The 17,132-nt window shown below is 44.0% G+C and overlaps 1 protein-coding gene across 4 annotated transcripts in view; it reads left to right on the top strand.

Annotated features, from left to right (window-relative positions):
• The window catches only part of SDK1 (sidekick cell adhesion molecule 1), a 419,246-nt gene that overhangs the window by 376,444 nt on the left and 25,670 nt on the right, over positions 1–17,132 (top strand). For all 4 annotated transcript variants that reach the window (XM_064461554.1, XM_064461553.1, XM_064461555.1 and 1 more), the window contains 5 exons: positions 9,166–9,281; positions 10,693–10,879; positions 11,708–11,845; positions 14,961–15,122; positions 16,341–16,466. In XM_064461554.1, coding sequence (XP_064317624.1) covers positions 9,166–9,281; positions 10,693–10,879; positions 11,708–11,845; positions 14,961–15,122; positions 16,341–16,466 — 729 coding nt within the window. The remainder of the gene's footprint in view (positions 1–9,165; positions 9,282–10,692; positions 10,880–11,707; positions 11,846–14,960; positions 15,123–16,340; positions 16,467–17,132) is intronic.

Below are 17,132 nucleotides of genomic sequence, written 5' to 3'. Positions count from 1 at the left end.
TATGGATATGAATTTTCTATATAAACCTTGGCTCCCTTTCCTATTCAAACTGGCTTTTTTTTTTTTTAAGGGTAGTTTTATGTTCTTAATCTGTTTACAGATGAGCACAAAGGTTTTATAATTAAACTTCTAAACTTGGTAGCTTAGCTCAGTAGCTGCTCTTATAATGGTAAGACAGAAAGTAACCGTGCCAGTGGGAGTCTGTGGAAGAAGTGTCCTTAATGTCAACGTGTCAAAAAGGCATCCCTGCAGCTCTCTGGAGACTGAAATCTAATGTCAAGGCAGAAGGAAGCAAAGTCTAAGTGAGAGTCGTACGGCTGTCAAAGCAAGTTATTCTACCATATAGGAAAAGGAATTTTAAGAGAATGCACTGGAAAGCAGTGTCCAGATTGAGACATAGATTTGATGGGCTTATTTGACATCTTTAATTCTCCATTGACAGTCCAGAAGCTCCCTGAAATGATTTGCAGTGTTTTCATGCCGCAAGTAAAAGCTGAATGCGCGCCTCATTAACAGCTCATTAAGTTGTTAATATTGGTCATAAGCAGCCTTTGGTACAGCACAATGCTGTATAAATACAGTGCGGCAGCTCCTGCTTAGCTCTGGTGTAATTGCCTCTTTTTATCACGTCTCAATGTAGGAAAGATGTTTCTGTCCAAGCAAAAATATCATCAGTTTTTGATCAGCTGAGCTTGCTTATCTCTGCCACTGCTATAGCTGGTATGGGTGGTGTTGGGCTGCAACTGCCGTACGACGTTTTGCTCAGATGATGAACTTCTACCTCACAAACCCAACAATTTGATGTCGATTTTCAGCACTGCCTGTAGCCCGAGACAGACAGACTCTCTGTACTCAAATTCATCATCAGGCCTCCTGTCTTTGTTCTGTAGCTGGTGCAAGCAGCAGTGGGAGTGGTGGGACAAATTAGCTGTTCTGCTGCAGTGTTATATGGCCTGTGAAGAACCGAGTGCAGGGACATCCCTGCACTGTACACAGAGGGCGGAGGGATGAGAAGCCTGATCGTGTATGCAGAGCCTTACTGAACTAACAGCAGAGCTACTCCATTAAAAGCAAAAGGAATTAACCTTCCTTTCAAAAACATGAGCAATCGGTAGTAAAGTAAAACAGACCATAAATTGCACTGGTAAAGAAGTGGGGAAGCCCCTGGTTGATAACTCATATTCAAGCCGACGCAGGCTGGAGTTTGAGTATTTTTGACTAAAGGGTTATATTTACAGCCAAAATTCTATTTCCTCTAATTGTGCAGTTCTGCTTTGCTTGTTTTCAGTCATCCCGGGATGTGTGAGCAAAATTGTTGTAAGTATTTTCATACGGGTCTCAACTCCCCGTGGCTTTGCCTCCTCTGAACGGCTTTGCCGTGAAGCCAGCTGTTGAGAAACACAGTTGGTTTTCTTTTCTGACATCTGTTTGCCGTATCCATCGTCAATCATGGAACTGGAGGCATTTCAGGTTGCCTGTTGTAGACTGAAAACAAAAAAGTTGCCATTTTTTCTTACGAAAGTATGAATTAGCAATATTCAAAAACATTTTGGCAACAGCAGTCCGGAGATGATATGGGGGTGTAGGACCACAGCGATGGACTCCGGGATGCTATGACTGCAAAATAAACAAAGAGAAAACTCTCGCTCAGAGTTGAGAAAATGTAAATTTAATCTCTCTCTCCCCAGGAGCACAAGAACACAGTCCTCCACAGGCTCCCTGGGGTTCCCTGACCGTTACAATCTGTAAATCATAAATTAATCCCACATGGGGGTCAGCTGCCCAAGCTTGCGTTAAAGCCACAGCAAAAGGTTATTGCAGTGGCAGATTTCACCTGCTCGGTTTGTTGTTTTTCCTGATACGTCTTTTAACATTTGGTATATGGCAAACCCAGTAGAGATTCACCCTAATTATTTGAAACGCTCTCTTGACTTTAGTGGAGCATAAGGAGTTGCTTGTGCTTATTAGGCTTTAGTAGGTGCTGCTGTTACTGTTAGTGAACGCTAAGTGGGTGCTTTTGTTGGCTGCCATGAACTTGTGGTATTATGATATTAGAGTATGGGATTAACAAATTATGATGAGTGGAACGTGACTATAAATGGAGGAGGAGGGGTCTTGGGAACCGGAGAGCCTGGGGAAATAATCTGAAGTAAGTAATTTTATTTCTGTCTGATGGGTAGACTTTTTTAAGAGAATTGAGAGCGGTACTTTCCCAGCCGGTGCTGCTCCCACCCCTGCCAGCGTGCAAGGGAGGATCAGGCCGGAGCATCGAACACTCAGCAGTTCTTCACCATCCCTTGTACCCTTGAAGAACCTTTGGTACCTCCTGGGGGGTGAATCCTGCACTCATCAGAGCTGACACTGCGCTCCGTTACACAACTTTCACACTTTTTACTAGTTTTAGCAGAGCGAACCCTAATTTGCATTGATGTGAGAGGGGATTTTAGCTTGTAGGTTTATGCCTGTATGTTTGTTTGCGCATACCTAATGCTTGTCAGACTCTTGCTGTTCCTGCTTGTGGGTCCATCTCTGCTGACTGATGGGCTGCCTGGCTTTGTGTGATCATATCCTTGTTGACACAAAAGAAATAGAGGAAAAAGCTCATTTTATTATTTTCCCTCTTCTTCTTGTAACCACCTGTATGCCCTTTCCAGAGGCAGTCTGACAGTTCTGTAAGGTCTTTACTTTTGGGCAAGGCGCTCTCAGTCCCTTGATGGATAATCTCAGTATGCAATGTGATAGCCTATTTTAGGTTTGTATTAGCTAAGTAGAACTGTGGACTTCAGCAAAAGTGTGTAGTTTTTGCTTGCAGGCTTTATTTCACAGTACTGCTCCATGAGATTCGCTTCGGTTGTAGGCATTGTAATGTGATCACAGTAACTTTTTTTGCATCACTTAGGTCGTGTCTGTCCCATGAAAACCCTGGGTTGCACGTGGCTCATTGGGAAATCTGAACCCCATATTAAAAGATTAGTAATCACAGCAACAGTGTTTTCACCGCTTCTGGAAAAGATGGTGAGGGACTGGATGAGAATTACTTCTGCCTGAGTCACTTGCCAGTTTATGAAGGTTCTTCATGAATAAGTCATATCCGTGGAGGTTTCCTCAGAACATGATTGCCTCCTCAGTTCAAAAAAATGGCATTGGCAGACAACCTCCTAGAGTCTGGGTTCGTGGAAAGGATACTCCATTTCTAGTCCTTGTTTCATTTCAATGTTTTTCCGATATTTGCAGTGAATGTCATCTTTCCCTCTTTCCTCCCTCCACCCCCACCTCCCTCATATCTCTGCAGATGTTGAAGACATGCCTAGCCAAGGCTGGGAAGCTTCCCAGCGCTAAGGAAAGAAGCTGGGGATGTTACATTTGGGTATCATTTGCAGCTGCTTTTATTTATGCTTTTTCATGACTTTAACACCCTTACAAATTTGATGTGGCAAAACACAGCTACTGTACTAAGTGTAGTATACAGGGAGGGGGCCAAGTGTTTGCATACCCGCATAATCTGGTGCAGAGTAAAGCAATTGCGGGTGTGCTAGACTCCCAAAATCCCCATCCTGACAGCTGTTCTCTTTCTTCCCTCCGCTCCTTCTCCACCAAGGTAAGTTTGTCTGTTTATCTGTTTTTGCATCGATTAGATTGTGCTCCCTCTTCATCAGTGTTCATGAGAGTGAGAGAGATGTTGTTCAAATTCTTCTTGTATTGACTTCCATTGGTCTCTTGTACACTAGGAATTGTTTCAATTTCTCTTGCACTGATCTATGCAACCATGTAAATCAACACATATATCACATATGCCAGCATCCCTGAAAAAAGGGATTATTTCCTATTAAAACCTGGCTATTCCCAGCTGCTTTCCACACACACACACGCACACGCAGAGTAGAAGGTTGGGCTTCTCAAAGATGGGGGAGACCAGATTGCTCCTTTCCTGACGCTCATTTCAAGTTGCAGGGTGACACAAGCCTGCTGAAGTTAATAGCTGGCAGAGCGCTAGGGTTTGGTGCCAAATTCTCATGCCCGAATAAGAGGGTAGGAGCATTCAGGTCCAGCGTTAGCAAATGGAGTCGCGTTGGAGGGGTTAAGACCCACATCTTTTATATGTGGGTCTGCCTGTCTTATTGCATCTGAAATACATCTGAATAACCCCAGAAAGTGCAGTCAGTCCTTGGAAAAAGCACGTACTTCCACCACAAAATGTAGCCTAGCTTAAAACAGACAGAAATTGGTGGGAAACATCTTTTACATTCTAAATATAGCTTGTGCCGCTTTGTCACAGCGGAAAGCAGCTTCACAGTAGCTGTTTTTGAAGCACAATTAACTAATTGTTATTGAACTAATCAGCATCACTCACGCAGCATTCCTGATGGCACAGAGGTACTGCTGCACGGGGGAAGCGTTCCTCACTCCCACCTCTTTTCTGCAGACGCTGTACGAAAATGGCCAATAAACAATGAACATTTTTCTCTCATGCTGCTTTTCCTTTGCGGAAGGAGTGACTGCAAACATCTGCAGATACACCTCTCTGTTCTTTCTTGGGAACCATCCTTGCGTTCCTTCTCTGAGCCCATACTGCAAGAAAACCTCTTGCGTTTCGCTTCGCCCATTCTGCAGATCAGTCTCACTGTTTCATCTTGTGACCTTCTGTTTGTTGTGTTGTGTTTGGCTTTTATAATCCACTTAACTGTTGCTTATCTACACCATAACTTGAGGGCAGTGGCTGCAACAGGAGAAACAACCTGTTCTCCATGGCACTGCAGGGACAGAACTTCAGTATGGTGAGGATGGTTTAGGCTAGACGTGTAAAAAATAAAAAATAACCTGAGAGTTATTTTAAGAGTTATTAAAATAGGGATATGCTGGCAGAGTTTGTGTGGGGATGGCAGGGCAATGGAGAAAGAGGTCAGTGATCGGGATTACACAAACATCTGACCAGCCAAGCTGATCCCGATGTGATGCAGGAGCATGGATGTCTGAGCCCTGTCCAAATCCTTTCCAGCTCTATTTTCCATGACTGTGTGTGCCAGGAGGGTGGATGTCTGAGCCCTGTCCAAATCCTTTCCAGCTCTATTTTCCATGACTGTGTGTGCCAGGAACCAGTGTGTAAGCTTTGGAGGTGCTACATGTGTTTGGAGGTGCTTTAATTGTCAGCACATGCTACGTTGAATATTGCTGTGTCTTCTGTCTTGTTGTTACTTGCTGGGTAGATAAGATTGCAGCTGATACCTCAGAACATGCTGCAACCACCCCTCTGTTATAATGTGTAGACATAGAGATTAGAGGCTTTTTAGGCCTGGAGCTGTCTCTTTGTTCTGTGTTTATGCAACACATTGTGCAATGAGATTCTGGCCTCTAGGTGCTAACACCGAAATGCAAATATATTGATTACTAGGGAATAAAAGCAGGCATGTTCACAAAAGCATGCTTTGATGAACTGGGGGTGGAAATGCTTGCTAGATAGAAAAGGATCAGAGGTCTTTACTAAACAGAAATTTGCTTGGAACTGTGGGATCAAGCTGACGCACAGAAAATCTTCCGTCTCTTTCACTGCATTTTTCTCCTCATTTTTTGCCTGCATGATTATTTAAATGGCATGAGTGTCAGGGAATCTTATCCCAGACTTGTCTGTGAATTTCCTGACGTAATACTGGCATTATAGGAACAGTTAGAAAATCAGTAGAGGAGGAATCTTTTGCTACCCTGAAATTGGGGCAGGTATAAGAGCAGCAAGGAATGCTTCATAGAAACAGTTATTAAGTTTACCCAGTGAATCACAAGGATTTGTAGCCTACCTGTGCTACAGAGTATCGTGGCAACTGTCACCGCGAAAAGGAATAGTAGTTTCATGTTGATGAAAAGCTCTGGGTGCCGCACAGCCCAGCGAGCAAATACAGCAAGTGAGCGGCGAACAAAACTAAGGTGAACCGTCTGCAATGCGTGGAGCTCCGGTGCAGGCAGGCCACTGGGGAATTTAAGCACCTTCTCTTTAAAGGTTATAAGCATTTGCAAGCTCAGATTGACTGCCGTGTGAGCAGAGGCTGGAAAAAGAGGGCGGTAATATGTTTAAATGTGGATTTAAAGGTGTAACTTTATTCGTGGGCTCATTTTTACTCTCTTGCATTTCCAGATAGATTTGTTGTCTTTACGTGATTCTGCCTGTATCATTCCAGCCTGTAGATGACGAGGGGTTTTTTAACTCATTACTATACAACCTGCTCAGCCTTTTGCCTTACTTTTTGGCTGAGGGAGAGTTTCAAGGAGACAATCTCAGAGGTGAATTGAAATCAGATAAGAAGAGAAATGTTTACAAAGATCTGCACAAGATTCCAAGGCGCAGGATACATACACAGAATTAGACTTCATAAATAAATAAATATTTATTTTTTCCAGGGAAAGTGAAATGCTTTCCACCTGCCAAGAGCTGAGTTTGGACCCTCAGGGGTCTGCGTCACTCCTGCTATAGTTGATAATATCACTGACACCTAAAGCAGTGTGAGGTATGCGGCTTTAACCTTGCTCTTTATGTATTCGTGATTTCAACAGCCATGAAAAAATTCAGAGCTCAGTAATCTTGAACTGCATTCCTGGAAGGTAAAAGGCTTTCGAATTCACCTTTAAAATGCACTTGCTTTTATTGGCACAGGCTGTCCATACATCCAGTGAATGGTTTGGGGTTTCAAACAGGTAGGATCTTTAGGGATGTGTTTCCTTCTTTTTGAAGTATTTCATTTCACCCTTAATGTAATGTGCTGCCTGCACAGAGCCACATCAAGCATCAGCAGCATTTTTCTGCTGTCCCTTGCTGTCAACAAGAAATCTGTGCTTAGAAGAGGAGGGACACATCAGCCTTTGAAAGTTGCATGGAGGGACAGACTCACAGGGCACAAAACCAAACAATTTACATCTCGTCGAGGCTCTGGGGTAGTGAAGAGAAATGTCTTTTTCCACATCGCCTTTTTTTTTTTTTTTGGCCTCCCATCAAATTTTCCACCACCGTGCCGAAAGTGCAGGTCCAGCAGCGAGTGTGTCAGTGGAGAATGATCGCTGGCAGTTTTTAACCGTTGTGTTTCTTAGACGTGCTCCAAAAAGGGTTTGAGGAAAAGCGGTGTTTTTCTGGCAGCAGGCTGCACACACCGGCTCTTCTAACAGTCGCATCTCAGAAGCAGCAATTGTTCTAGGCTGGCACATGGGATCCAAAGGAAAATGCTACTGTAGATGCTGCTTCAGACCTGGGTATTGAGCACGCTTTGAAGCTGACAGCTCAGAACAGTCGTGGCACTACCTAGAAGAAAATACGTTGCTAAAGCGATCCATTTTCTTCTGTGATTGTACATATTCCTGTTTCCCTGAACATGTCATCGTCTGCAAATCTTCGAGATGTATTTTCAGGTTTCTACTGTGTGATCAGTTGGGCCTCACACTCTGATGTGTGCTGTGAAAGTCTCAAAATCTTGTGATTTTCAGTCCTTAACGGAACAGCACTATGTTGCACTGAACGCAGGCAGCCAGCCGGCGAGCTGCTCCCGTCGCTCCCCCGCGAAGTGCAGGAGACAGGGCGGCAATTAGACGAGTGCACCCCTGTGAATAAGCTGTATTTTACTGATGGTCATTGTCACCTCGTGCATTCGCTTCATCCAGCTGAAAAGGAAATGAAGAAATATAATAAACCAATAGTTTTAACTGAGCACTGGGATAAAGGCTATTTTCAATTTTGCCTTTCACGTTTTAATTGTACAGCAATAATTCTGCAATAGAGTTGCCGATGGCAAACATGCAAAAGACATTAACTTTATTTATGTTTTGGATTATTAATGTGGCTGTTAAAATTCCTCCAGTTAGTTTTGATTGAATTGTTTTTTTGTGCGATTCTGTCGTTTAATGGAGCGGTAAATAAGAATTTCTGATAATGAGCCCAAGCATCTGTCACAACAACCTGGCGCTGGTTATTAACATTTCCATTAACGGCAGGGTGGGCAGTGATAATATGGAAACCACACAGTTAGAACAAAATAAATAGTTGGTGTCAGGCTGAGTGGGTGTTAATTACTATTTTATTTTATAACTCTGGGGGGAGGGAGTATTGGTAGAAAAATGTGACTTATGAAGGTCATTCTCTCTCAAGAAAGAAGTCTCCAGAGGAAGAGATAACCGGGGCTATCTAACTCAAGTAGTGAATGTTTTATTGCTTCTATTTATGGCCCATAAAGGGGCCGAGAGAGGAGAGGCAGCTTTCTCAGGTGCTCTGGGTGAAGGCTATGGCACCATGAATGCGGAGAAAGGAGAAGTGTACCCTTTGCCCTGCCTTTCTTTTCCTACTTCTGGAGTTTGAACAGGACACGCTTCGGCACCTCTTCTGTAAACAGAACATGTGCTGTTTTGTTAAGACCTGCCGGCGGCAGAGACAGCAGGTCGGGAAAAGGGACCGTCCTTGCGAGCCGCTGGGGAAGAAAATCCACCTGCACTGAGTTGGATCCCGACAAAGGGAAGGATGGTGTGACCCAGGTGCACTCAAAGATTAGTTTTCTAGCAGAGCACAATGCAAAGAAGAAATGCCATCAGGAGCCAAAGAGGGCCAGCATGTATATGTGAAGGTATAATCAAAGCAGAGCTAACAAGTAGCAAACTAAAAGTCATTTTGTCATACATAAAATAGTAGTTGAATCGATTAGCATCTGACTGGTTTTGGAGGTAATTTTAGGCACTATTTTAGACAGTATCTTGGAGCCTTGCAAACAGGCTGTTACAAAGACTTGCTGCAGAGCGGGAGGCCAGGCTGAGGGTGGCATGGGGGCTGCCTTGCTCCCAGTTACTTTCAAGAGTAGTCGGTCAGGAGCAGTGCCACTGCCAAAAGCAAGCCCCAAACGTAACTGCAGAGTGAAGACAATACTCTCCTTTCTTTTCCAAAGCTGCTGGCAGGATTGAGTTATTCCATGTCTAAGCCAGGCTGTGTGGGACAGGACATAACTGTGTCCCGAGGCTTGGCTGCTCCTCAGCCCACATGTGCTGAGGCTTCCCTGTGATATAGATACCTCCAGGGCTGACTCTGTGAGCTGACTTGTGGCGTAAACAGAGTCTGTCCTGGGTCCTTCTACGAATGGAAAATTGCAACCTGGATATGAACTAGTTCTGCTTGTCACAATTAATTCTTCTGTTCTCCTTTCTCTCTAGCACCAGCGCTGGCCCCACAAAACATCCAAGTAAACTCCCTTTCTGCAAGCCAGCTGGAGCTCACCTGGGACCCTCCTCCTGCTGACAGCCAAAATGGGAACATCCAAGGCTACAAGGCAATCCTGTTTCTACTGGTTTCATTTATCTTGCCTGGCATTGCTATTACTTGTGAGATAGCTCTACAAACTACTGTTGCCCTCACTGCATAAGGCAAATTAAAACAGCATTCAGACTGCAGTACTGAAATGGCACTAAGTCCCAAAACCAAAAGAAAGAGAAGGAGATTGGGGCAGGGGTAGAAAAGGAAAAGTGTATTCCTATTTGTGGAGGAGTGCGTGGGGAAACAGGGTATGCAGATAAGGAGGCAGCTCCACTTACGCAGGCAACGTATCTGCTCCAGAAAGCAATAGGCACACAAGAGCTAGGGGCAAGAAATGTATTGAAGAAAATTAACTGAGCTCTCTATCTACCAAATGTTACAAGCCATTAGGAAAAGCAGAACTTTCTCCAAGCGAGAAGCCTGAGCCAGGTCAGATTTCAGAAGAATTATTTCATTTCCTTAACTCTAACAAAATTAGATCACAGTATTAGTCGCATTGGTTCATAGGAGATGAGCACGTTGCAGAGGCATGTTGTTTAGCTTCTCCAGCATGAGAATGGACCCTGAGAGAGTGGAAATGGGCAAGTCTACAAACACTGGAGTTTGGCTTGGGTTCAGTGTCTGGCTCTGCCTCTCTCCATGAATTTAGGTCCATAAGCGAAGAAAAGCCAAGCCAATGTGAATAATCTGGCATCCCTTCTTGGCAGTAACAAGCATCCTTATATATCAATTCATGTTCTTTTTCTTTTGTACGTATATAGATGGCTCTAACAGCTTGGCTTGTAGAGCCAAGGTGGAGTCTTGCCTTGGCTCGTTCTCTTAACTTTCTGGCTTGCTTTGGCCTGTTGTAATGCTCTCGCTGCCAGGCCTGTTCAATAAGTAGGGCTGGCACCACTTTTCCTCTTGGAAACAACTTCTCCAAAGCTTAGTTTTATGGCATCAGGATAAAAATTATGTAAGGAAAGTAACTCAAGGAACTTTAGGGAAAGTCTTTATTACCCTCTTCAGGAAGGCATTTGCTTAGCTGTCCTGTGAACACAAATGGTGAAACCATTGTGTGCATACAGAGGTGAATTATGGACCATCATATCAGGATGCGAGTGCTGAAAGAGAGCTAGTATTTCAGGGAGAATTTAAAAACTGACCTCTCATCGTTGAACTCTGGCAGCTCCTATCTGCTGTTGTTAGGCCATATTCTTCAGCCTGTGCTCTATTTTTTGAGTGACATACTCAGCTACATGGTCACGGGACTTGGGGGAATTTGCTAAAGGAAGAGAAAAGATAGGGCACGTGGTGGAAAGCATCAGTATCCCATTTGACAGGGAAGTCTAGAGCAAGACTGTGCCATCTTCCTGATCTTTTATAGCTGCAATGCCCAGACATTTTCTAGGTGTAGGATATACTGAAACATCTCACTGTCCCAACAGATTTATTACTGGGAGAGTGACATCCAAAATGACACCGAGAAAGTGAAGGTACTTTTCCTGCCAGAGACAACCATCCGGCTCAAAAACCTGACCAGCCACACGCGGTACATGGTCTGTATCTCCGCTTTCAACGCAGCCGGGGACGGCCCCAGGAGCAGCCCCTCGCAGGGCAGGACGCACCAGGCGGGTACGGGATTGTTGTCTTGTCTCAAAGCACAGACTTGGTGATGACCAGAATATAGCTGGGCAGTGGCTAAGGGAAATGGGTGGATGCAGGAGGCCACTGGTGTTTAGATTTAGCTTTTGGATGGGTCATTATGTTGTAATGGTCTTGGAGGGGAAAAAGAGGGTCAAATAAGTGGACCTTGTGGGAAAGGGGACGATACAGCGGAAACGAGAATGGACTGGCAGAAGGACCAGTCACTTCACAAGCTGGTGGAGGAGGAAACTGTCTGTGGGTCTGTTTCTGGCCTTTGCTATCACATGTGAAAATCTGAAGGAAGTCATCTCCAGTGACTGGAAATTGCCAGTCCTGTGAGAGAATTATTGTGCTTTTTATAATTCCTCCTTTTTTTTTTTCTTTTTTTTTTTCTTTTTTTTTTTTTAAAGCTGGATCAGCAGCCACCCGGTCAGACTGAGCTGCCTCTGTGCTGGACGTGACCGTGGTGGGAGTGCTCCAGCACAGGGTGAAGGCAATGCCCTTGGCAGTGGCTATGAAGAGGCGGTGTGCACTCAGGCTGTATGCTCGCACAGCTCCCTTCTGAGGGCCTTTCCCTCCTGTGTCCTGTCTCCTTGCTGGCTTTAGAAGTTCAGCTTTGCAGCTGAGTGGCTGCTTTTTTTTTAGGACAGGCTGGATTTCTGATTGATTATGGGACATTTGGATATAATTGACAAATCCCATTCTCAGCTTGTTTCCTTTAGATTCAGGCTGGGCAAATAAACCAATGTTTTATAGATATATGTATATCAGATTGACTGCTCCTGATGCAATTCAATCTATTTGTAATCCTTTCAGCACCCAGTGCTCCCAGCTTCTTGGCGTTCTCTGAAATCACTTGCACTACACTCAATGTGTCTTGGGGCGAGCCGACAGCAGCAAATGGAGTCCTGCAGGGTTATCGAGTAGTCTATGAGCCTTTGGCTCCCGTCCAGGGTAAGAAAGACCTCCAATCATACATATTCATGGGGAAATGACAGAAAAGCACTGTAGTATCTTTTATCTCTGCGCAATTTCCTGCTTGCTCTCTGCCGTTTTCCAAGAGAAGTCAGGTGGCAGAGGGTAAGTTAAAACAATTCCACTTTTGCCAAAACTGTTCAGCAAACTCTAATATTGCGGAATATAGCTTTAGTCTGTCCTCTCTCATTTTCTTGCACAAACTATATTCTGTGTGATTTGAAAAGTCATTTTACAGCCATCATTACCTGGTATGGGTGAAGAGGAGACTCAGCCTGAGAGTGCCTGATTGCCTCCCCACATTTTGCTTTGAAATTGCTGAGTAGGCTCCATCCCAGAATAGTCATCAGACACATTTGTGTTGCTTATCACATCATGTGTCACTTCTGTTATTGCAAAGATTGCCCGGGCATCAAATGCGCTAGTCATCACTGGTACCACTGCCGCTTTTGACAGGGGAGGATAACTGTGGTAGAGATTTAGTTGTGTCTCTGTACGTGGAGTTTTCAAGCAGCGTTTTTAACCCAGCACTGGGTTTAAGCTAGACCACAACAACGTGGTGCTCACAAGCGTTCCATTAATTTGCCGGAACAGCAACAGAGAAAGATTTGGCAATTTGTCTGAAAACAAATGTAAATTCATTCCAAAGGTGAATTAGAAAAGATTACAAAGTTTGTGGATTAATATTTTTTTATTCCTGGTAGATTGCCAGTGGTTCAATAGGATGTCCGACTTTGGCAGTGTGACAGCAGGGAGGGTAATTTCAGCCATTGCCAATCCATTTTAAACTCTTTTCCAAAGAAATAAGGATATCAATCATTCGTATTTGCTGCTTCTGTAAGGAAAAAAGGATCTATATTGTCTGAACATCCATGTCTCATGCTCTGAGAAAGTTATGTTTGGGAATGAAAACATAAGAATAAAAGCACTTTCAGCCTTTATGGCTGGCAGGACTGAGTACAAAGAACTGATGCAGAAAGCATTTCTAATTCTGACTAGAAATGTGCACAGGGTATGCAGGAGGTTTGGGCTGTTTGGGCGTTTTCTGCCTTTTATTCATTCCTACACAAGGTTTAAGAATACATTTTTTCCCCTCAAAATATGGAAATGTCAGATCATGTTTTCTCTGCATGCATTTGACTTAACATCCTCAGAATCTTTGTTTTCTTTCCTTCTCTTCCCCACCTCTGCCTGCGCTGCCTCTAACTCCAGTTTGTCTCTCCTTCCCCTGTAGAAGATTTCTGATGTGAGCAGGGAGGTTGTGGAGGGCTTTTCCTCAGATTCTAAATTTTTGCCCATATTTATTTTCCAGTTTCTACCTATTTGTTCTTGTGCCAACCTTTTTCTTTCAGCAAACATATTTACTCTCCCACCATGGTAAATAATCCCTCCCTCCCTCAATGCCATCATTCTCCTCTGATAGAAAAGCCATGCTCCTTTATTTAGAGAGCAAGGTAAAGCCAAACTCATTTGACCATGGAGCACGTAACAGTGCTGAGTGCAGGCAGTAAGGCCTGCGGGGCTGGCAGCTGCCAGGCCCCGTGACCCCAGAGAGTCCTTGAGCCCCAGGTCTCACATCCCTCCCTGCCAGCACTATGATGCAACGATATGGATGGAACAGACCCCCTGGAGCTTTTTTTCCTGCGTCTTTTGACTTTTCACCCATTCTTGATTTTCGGCTGAGCATCCTCGCCGTTGCGACACCTCCCGCCTTCCCGCGCACGAGCCACCGTTTCAAACCTGCACATTTTGCAAAACTTTCTAACAGCGATCTGTTCTTTAGCAGTCTTCTCCCTGTTTGACCTTTTATTGTTTAAGCTTTACAGTGTTGTGTTTTACACAAAAATAGACAACAAAATTACCCTGGAGCCTTTTTTAACAGTTCTTTCTTTTTTTTTTTGAAACATAACTGCAAAATGACAAATGCTTCCTGATTTGTCTCAGAGAAATGAAATAGTACACCTAGGGAGGGAGGGAGCACTTTTACAGCTTCCTCGTTAACCAAGGAAGGATCCCCTGAGTTATAAATTGTATCTGGGAGAAAATTTTGAAGAGCAATCGCCTGGACATTATTCTTTATTTAGCTGATAAAAACTGAAAGAAGCATCTTGATTTGCATAAAATAAGCATCTGGATTGAAAAACTCTTCCTTCTGCATTTTTCTGGAAAGACAAACTAGCAAGCTGCCTTCTCTAGTGGGAAAAACATCTTCCCGCTTCCTGTCTTCTTGGTTTGAAATGTGTTATGTACATCTGCAGAACCAGAAAATGCCAAAAGGGCTCTGTAAAGCCGAACTTTCTGTTCTGTAAAATATTTTATAAATCAAATTCTTTCCATTGACTTACTTTTAGAAAATTTCCATGGAAACTAGATTTCTTGTTTTCAAAGCACTCATTGCCGCACTGCCCTTTATGCAGCATTGAGAACCTAAACGTGAACCTAGCTATGAGCACTGATGAAGGGAACAGCAGTGATTTTAGTTCAGCCATGTAAGAAAAATTCTTAGAGTGTGAGAAGAGTGAAACACAAGTCATGACTTCAGCCTTGTCCAAGCTAATAGTGCTTTGATTGCATCTCCTATTGCAGCGGCATTTATACCCACAAGTTACCTGTGAGTTATACACCCTTCCCTCTGCATTCACTTGGTAATGGTGGAAATGTCAGGGCAAGATGAAAGGAACGAACCTGGCCCTCGTTTCCTCCTCCAGGCAATGTTGCAGGTTACTTGGCAAAGAAGCAGTGGAGAAACTGCTTGCTTAGGAAGCGATCTGCAGCATGCAGTCCTCTGCATTTACCTCCTCCTTTCTTCCCCAAGTAATTAGTGAAGTTGCGTGTAGTCTCTTGGTAATTTCCCAGTTGTGTTGTAAGGTTTTTTTCTTGTCAGTACCCACTTATCAAGCTTAAACTCTAATTATACTTATCAGTGCTGAAAATTGGCTATTATCACTAGTTAAACTCCTGCTAATTGTAAGAAATACTTTCTTAGCAAACTGTTAGATAATTTTACTTACCATCTAGATGTAATAAACTCCACTTGATTTCTCTTTTTGCATTGCAACCTGCTCTTATTTTTTTATCTGTGTGGCTGTTCCAGGGGTGAGTAAGGTGGTGACTGTGGACATTAAAGGGAACTGGCAACGCTGGTTGAAGGTCCGAGATCTCACCAAGGGCATGACCTATTTATTCCGAGTGCAAGCCCGAACCATTGTCTATGGACCCGAACTGCAAGCCAATGTCACAGCTGGGCCAGCAGAAGGTAAGTGGAACCACAAGACCATGTCGTGAGCCAGGTCAGTTACACAAATGTGGTCCAACAGTGGGGAACAGTGCGCTCAGGGCTTAACATGAATTTCCAGAACAAGGAGAAGTTGAGTCACAGGAGCTCGAGGACATGATTCAGTGGGTTTTGCAACTGCCCATGAAAAACATGTTTCCTTTTTTTCCTGAAATCCTGAAGTCTGATGTGAATAAATGAAAACAGTGCGAATAAATCATAACACGAACGAGCTAGCCAGGGCTTGCAAAGCTGCAGCCCAACAGCACGGTGCATAACTCTTGACTGTATTGTTCTGTGGTGGAGTCAGAACTGGAGTAACTGTGTCGAAACCAGCAGAGGTTCCTGGATGTAAAACCGGAGAGATTTTACAATAATTCTCTCCTGACACTTTGGCTTATGCAGTGGGAGAGGTCTGCGAATTTCCTGATACGTCAAGAGGAGCTACAGGCTGAACACCAGCTTGGTTTAATGTGTGTACCAAAAGAGTTTGTTTTCTTATTTGGTCAGTGATTTTGATAAACAGATAATCTAACAAGGCAAATGCCCTCCAATGACATAGGCCCCTCCAGTAAATCACAGAACACCAATGTAATGATCACATTTTTGATGTTTTGCTTCTTTTCCAGCTCAGGGAAATATTTGCTTCCTCCATCGGAGCCACATCTGGCAATTCTACCCTTCTGGGTGCCAGCAAGCTTTCATTTTCTCACAGTACCCTCTGTACCATTATCTGAGGCAGCAGCACTGTGGATCTGCAGCCTAACTCTCATGCCCCACCACACACAGTATAAAGCAGGAATCCTCTCTGACATGGCCATGGCGTCTGCCCAAGCGAATGGGCAGGCGGCTGTCCCCACACACCTCTCCCTGAAACTCGGAGGCTGGTTCCACCTCTGAAGTCAGAAATAGCAGTGGCAATGTGCAAATGCTACAGATATGCTAACGGTTAAAATGAGAGATTTTTTTTTCCTCTTTCTTAACACAGGTACTTGTAAACCCCAGCCATTGATCTGTAATTGCTGGTACCAGAACTAGTGAAAAATTTAGGTCAACAGCCCGTTGAGCTGCTTTATGTTGCCTATGTGTTGACCAATACTTCTAGATAATGTTTTTCCCCTATATCAGTACAATAAGTGAAGAATACTGCAGTCTGCCTGTGATACCATCACCGTTTGCTATTCTTGTTTCACCCTTCAGGGTCTCCTGGCTCCCCTCAGGAAATTCTGGTAACAAAATCTGCTTCTGGGCTGACACTGCAATGGACTGAGGGAGATTCAGGAGAAAAACCCACAACTGGGTACATTATAGAGGCACGACCCTCAGGTAAGCCATGGGAAACAGAGAGAGTTTGCTGTCATGAGTTCCCTTCAGCCCATGCTGAAACCCATCCTGCGGTGGAAGGGTTGTTTGTCATCCCAGTACGGTAATGGGATTTTGTGAGAGAAGCTGTCGCCAGCCAGTATTAAACCGTTGCTGGTTTATTATGTAGTTTAGCAGATTTTCTCCTGTTTAGGAGTAGTCACAGAAAATTACCCTGAGTGCTCTGGCTTTCACTGTACTAAATCACTGGTAAATCATCCAACTGATGAGCTAATATAGTTAATAATTGAATCTCACTTAAATGCTTACAGCATCTTTCATGTGCAAGGACCAATAAGCACTTGCAAAACTGTATTTTGAGGACCAGAGATAAAAATCTGTCTTCCCCTGCAGCAGAACACAGCAGCTAGTTACTATTTTACTGGTAATAACAGGGCCGGGACTTTAGCACCACATGTGCATTGCTTTCCCCATTTGTTCTGCAGGCAGGGCGTTGAGGGGGGAAGGGAATCACCCCCAACACTCCAGTTTTCCTTGGTGCTTTCCCAGAGCTCCGTTGCTTCTGGGATTTGCATCTTACTGAAGCTGCTCTCTGCTTTTTCCAGAATATTTCCTCAGTTGGACACTGTCATTTTAAAAGTAGGTGAATGCTCCAGCCTGTTCACAGCA

Source organism: Phalacrocorax carbo, chromosome 10 (genome assembly GCF_963921805.1).
Source record: "Phalacrocorax carbo chromosome 10, bPhaCar2.1, whole genome shotgun sequence".
In the NCBI taxonomy this organism is placed as follows: domain Eukaryota; kingdom Metazoa; phylum Chordata; class Aves; order Suliformes; family Phalacrocoracidae; genus Phalacrocorax; species Phalacrocorax carbo.
The sequence above is the reverse complement of the archived record's forward strand: the minus strand, read 5'-3'. Positions and strand labels throughout refer to the sequence as shown.